General features: G+C 51.2%; 1 protein-coding gene across 1 annotated transcript; it reads left to right on the top strand.

Annotated features, from left to right (window-relative positions):
* The first annotated feature begins 1,782 nt into the window (after positions 1 to 1,782).
* CRP (C-reactive protein) lies at positions 1,783 to 4,232 on the top strand. Its single transcript, XM_072814537.1, has 2 exons — positions 1,783 to 1,939; positions 2,656 to 4,232. Exons 1-2 carry the CDS (start codon positions 1,801 to 1,803, stop codon positions 3,261 to 3,263), a joined length of 747 nt encoding a protein of 248 aa, XP_072670638.1. The 5' UTR covers positions 1,783 to 1,800; the 3' UTR covers positions 3,264 to 4,232.
* The last annotated feature ends 750 nt before the right edge of the window (positions 4,233 to 4,982 follow it).

Below are 4,982 nucleotides of genomic sequence, written 5' to 3'. Positions count from 1 at the left end.
GACCCCCAGGCTGTCTCCATGCCATCTAGGCAGGTTCCCCAAACCCGGAGCCTACTGTCAAACGCTCCGCCGCAGGGGCCTTTGGTGTCCCTTGTCCTTGCTTTTCCCTTTTCCCCGTTGCATCCGCCCTTACTCCCCCGTCTCCACTCTCCCCATGTCGCCCGCTGTCAGTGGCAAGCCTGGCCCAGGGCATCCGCTGCGGATCTTTCGGACCACGTGCTGGGCCCCTTGAAGTTCATTATATTACCATGGAGTCCACGCATCCCCCTGGAACCTGCATTCATTGGGCTCATCCGGGGAGCCCCGTGCTAACGAGAAGGCAGTTCGAGCACAGCAAAAACACCCCTTCTCTTCGTGTCCCGACCTTCTATCTGTTACATAGATTTTTCTGTTCAAATTATGCATCTATCGTTAACTGGGCAAATGGTTGGAATAAGAAAAGCTTTTGAAGTAGTCACGTTAAGCCGGTCTTATATTTTAAAAATAAGATGCAAGAAGTTTCAAGGGAGGGTCATTTGAAAGCCAATTTAACTGCATGTCATTTAAAAAAAAAAAAAACTCACACTTTTTTCAGAAAGGTACTAACCATTTGTAATAGTCCCATTACCTTGTGCGTCTGGAATACGCTCCCCACATGGTAGCTGGTTCTTCCAGTCGATTGAGAAATAAGCTTTATGATCAATTTTTCCCATTCATGGAAAATGGGAAATGATGAGACCACAACGAATAAGCTCAAGACTCTCTTCACATGAGATTATAATGTTTCAGAGAGAAATGTGCGTATTGCCAAGTACAGAATCAGGGTGTCGAACTGATCTTGCTCTCTGTTCTAGGCGCTCTGCGAGTAAAGCCGAATAGCAGCAGTCAGGCTCCGCGTTCTGTCGATAAAAGGAAATAGCAGCTTTTGGAGCTCTAAGGACTACTGGTTTCCTTGCTTCCTAATTAAATGGACATGCACGCACACACTTCATCTTACAAGTCATGCAACAACATGTAAATGTTAACGAGGGAAAAAGTCCCCCATAATTTCATTACTATAATAAGAATATTTATTGTTTGGGGGTACCCCTTACAGATTTTTTTTTTCTAAACAAGTGACTTCTTTAAAAAAAATAGTGGATAGGGACGCCTGGGGGGCTCAGTGGTTGAGATCTGCCTTCGGCTCAGGGTGTGACCCTGGGGTCCTGGGATCGAGTCCCGCGTCAGGCTCCCTGCGTGGAGCCTGCTTCTCCCTCTGCCTGTGTCTCTGCCTCTCTCTGTGTCTCTCGTGAATAAATAAATAAAATATTTTAAAAAATAGTGCATAAACAAATTTATGTTATCTTTTCTCTTACAGTATCCTTAGCATTTTTACATGTTGTGGCATAAAATCCACAACCAGCGTTGTGAATGGCTCTCCAGTCTACTCAGGGGTGCAGATACGTACAATCTACTCCAACATGCCCCAGTGTTCTAACTTCACTATCCTAAGTAATGCCGTGGTTGTCTTTATGAATAAGGCCTCTTCCACCCCATCCCCAGCCACCCCTGATCTTTTAGAGCATTTCCCCAGAATGGATTTCCAGGATGTGACTTTTAATTAGCCAAGCCCTGGCACACAGAGCTGCTGGAGCCCCAGCAGGCACCACGGAGTCTCTAATAAATAACCGCATTGATCTCTCATTTTGTGATTTATCTTAGTTTATTTGCTTTTTGGGCTTTGATTCATGGCTCCAAGGGCCAATTTTGGGAAATTATTTACCCATTGGCGGAGCCACCTAGACGAAGGCACATAAAAGGTCAAGGTAGAGCGGACCCAGGATGGACATCTCAGCTGCTGACCCTCTTTCCGGGACGATAACCCAGATTCTGCGCACAGTGACGCAGGGAGGAGTCATGGAGAAGCTGTGGCCTTGTCTCCTGGTCCTCATGAACCTCCCTGGTGCTTTTCTCCAGATAGGTAAGTGCTGCTCCAGACGGTCGAGGAGTTCTTGCCTCTGGGCTCGAGGGTGCAAAGCCAGGGGGACCGGCCCATACGGGGCAGGGGCGGCCTCCCGCTTCTAAATCCATTCTGAGGTGGGCACTTGACGGGATGAGCAGTGGGTGTTATTCGGTATGTTGACAAATTGAACACCAATAAAAAATAAATTTATTAAAAAAATAAATAAATTCAAAAGAGATTGATAAGAAAAAAAAAATCCATTCTCTGCATACAGAGTGAGAGAGGCCGGCCTCCTGGCCTGACAAGCTGTTACCAAGAGACCGGCGGCCCCAGGGGGCTCACTCGAGCTAAGCCCCACATCGGGAACCCAGACTTAATACCAAATGTGACTGCAGTGCCCGCCCCTGTGCGAGTGTGACCTTTACCCGGTCAGTCCAGGAAGGCCCGGGAAGGCCCGGGAAGGCCTGCTCGGCGCTGGGGACGTCATCCACCCGAGAAGAACCCTTGCTCCCCCGCCCTCCCCCGGGAATGTGACTGCCCTTTGCCAGAGACGTTCTGTGCCCCGGCCCTTCTACTGCGGCTCCTCTGAGCTCCAGGCGGGGAGCTGCCCGCTTCGTGACGGGGTGAATAAAGCCACTTGGATCTTTAGCTCTCATCTGAATCTTGTGCATGTGCGTGTGTGTTTTAACACAACCAACCAGTGGCTCTTTCTCTCTCTGCTTCCCGTCCTACAGACCTGGACGAAAAAGCCTTCGTGTTCCCCAGAGAATCAGAGAATTCCTACGTGATCCTGTTTCCTCAGTTGCAGAAGCCGATGAAGGCTTTCACCGTGTGCCTGCAGGTCTATACGGACTTGACGCGCCCGCACAGCCTCTTCTCTTACGCCACCAAGTCACAAAGCAATGAGATCCTCCTCTTCAAGGAGAGGCCCGGCTTGTTCAGCGTATCCGTGGGCGGATCTGACGCCTTCATCAATTTTCCTCAGAAGTTCTACGCGCCTCAGCACTTCTGCGTCACCTGGGAGTCCGTCACGGGGCTCACAGAGCTCTGGGTGGACGGCAAGCCCATGGTGAGGGCGAGTCTGAGGAGGGGGTACACCGTGGGGTCGGGAGCCAGCATCGTCCTCGGGCAGGAGCAGGACTCGTTCGGTGGGGGCTTTGATAAGAACCAGTCCTTGGTGGGCGACATCGAGGACGTGAACATGTGGGACTTTGTGCTGTCCCCAAGTCAGATTCTCACCCTCTACACCACCAGGGCCTTGAGCCCTAATGTCCTGAACTGGCGGAACCTGAGATATGAAACCCGAGGTGAAGTGTTCCTCAAGAAGGAGCTGTGGTCCTGAGGCCCGTGGGGACCACCAGCCCCCCCCCCCCCAACAGCAGAGAGGCTCTCGGGATCTCGCAGAAGGATGACCAGGCTGCACCCGAGGCCAGTTAAGTCTGACCTTTGGGAGGGGACCAGCTTTCCAAGGGAGGGGTCGGGGTGGAGCGGGGGGTGTTTACCTGCAGCCCTGCTAACATTTGCATTTCCCTTGCAAGGCAAACCCACCCCCTTCAATGGAGCTTTAAGGAATTCTCTGCATAATCCAGGAAGAGAGTTTTCCCAGCCTTCTGACCCCCCATCCCATCCCTCAGGATGTGGTCCTTCTAAGTTACGAGGATCTTTAAGTCTTTACTCCTTCCCATTTGAAGACTTAAACATCTAAAAAGAGATGTTTTGCTGTTTGTTTCTGTTCCGTTTGTTCTTTTTATTTCTTCAGGACCACCTGAGCGGTATTTCCGTTACTTCCCCTCCTCGTTTGCCATCGCTCAGAGCGCTCTTACCCGGGTGCCTGGGCCTTATCACAGGGGTTTTTACTTTTTTTTAAGGCTTTCTTCCACGGCAGTGATTTGTTTTTCTTTTTTTTTTTTAATTATTATTTATTTATGATAGTCACACACACAGAGAGAGAGAGGCAGAGACATAGGCAGAGGGAGAAGCAGGCTCCATGCACCAGGAGCCCGATGTGGGATACGATCCCGGGTCTCCAGGATCGTGCCCTGGGCCAAAGGCAGGCGCTAAACCGCTGCGCCACCCAGGGATCCCAGTGATTTGTTTTTCTGTTTGGCATCTTGGGATGTTCCTATTTCTAATGCCACCCTTTGGGTCTGTCTGGAATTCCTTCTGGGATCTAGTATGTTCTTTCAACGCTCACATTGATCAAGTCCCTGTTTTCTCCGGTTTGCTTGAGGGCTTCATGCTGTGGCGGCGTCAGATTTTCTAAATGTTCCTGTCATTAATCTTTTTGAAATAAAGATTTGCGTGCCTTAAATACTGTTCCTTCGTGTCTTAGTACTGTGCTGCCGACCTGCTGCTCAGCGCGAGTGAGGGGTGCGCTGTGGAGCCCCTGCTTCTTACCTGGCCACGGTTAGACCCTGACCCCTGCAGCCGGCCGCCTGGGGGCCCCTCTTCACAGGAGGAGCTCCTGGTGCCCCAGCGACCCTTCCGAGTGACCCCCACGCACACTCTGCCCATTTCTGCCAATCGTCTCAGACCCATCGGTGCGCTTATCTGGTTCCCTGTGTCTTCATTTCTCTATCGGTGGACTACGGGATGCTGGAGAGGACACAGGTGATAATAGCAGCGTGACCAAGCAGGACCAGATCTTGGGCTCTTTTGGAGACGGTCCTAGGCAGGGGAAGCTTCCATGTGCCTCTGATGGGCTCCTCTTTTGGGGGAAGAGGAGGGACTTACCTGGAGTCTCTCCCAAGCTTGACTCATCCACAGCTCAGAGTCAAGTTTCATATGCATGTGACAGCTCTCCCTGGGGCTCTGGGACCCTTCCTTCTCCACCAGGTGGGAAGCAAATAGAGGTTCTCCTGGCTGAGCTGTGGGGAAGTTTGGATCTGGGAGGGGGATGGTTTCAGAAAGGCCTGTCTTACTTTGCACGCCAGCTACATTCCTTGCCAGCTGCAAGGCCAGCCCTGTGATCCTTGTCTGAGTCCTGTCCCTAGTTCTCTGTTCCCTTGGAATGTGCAGGAGAGGGGATGAGGTTGTCCCCTCAGAGCTCTAAACGGCACAA

Source organism: Canis lupus, chromosome 38 (assembly GCF_048164855.1).
Source record: "Canis lupus baileyi chromosome 38, mCanLup2.hap1, whole genome shotgun sequence".
Taxonomy (NCBI): Eukaryota; Metazoa; Chordata; class Mammalia; order Carnivora; family Canidae; genus Canis; species Canis lupus.
Note: the sequence above shows the minus strand (reverse complement) of the source record. Positions and strands in the feature narration are given on the sequence as shown.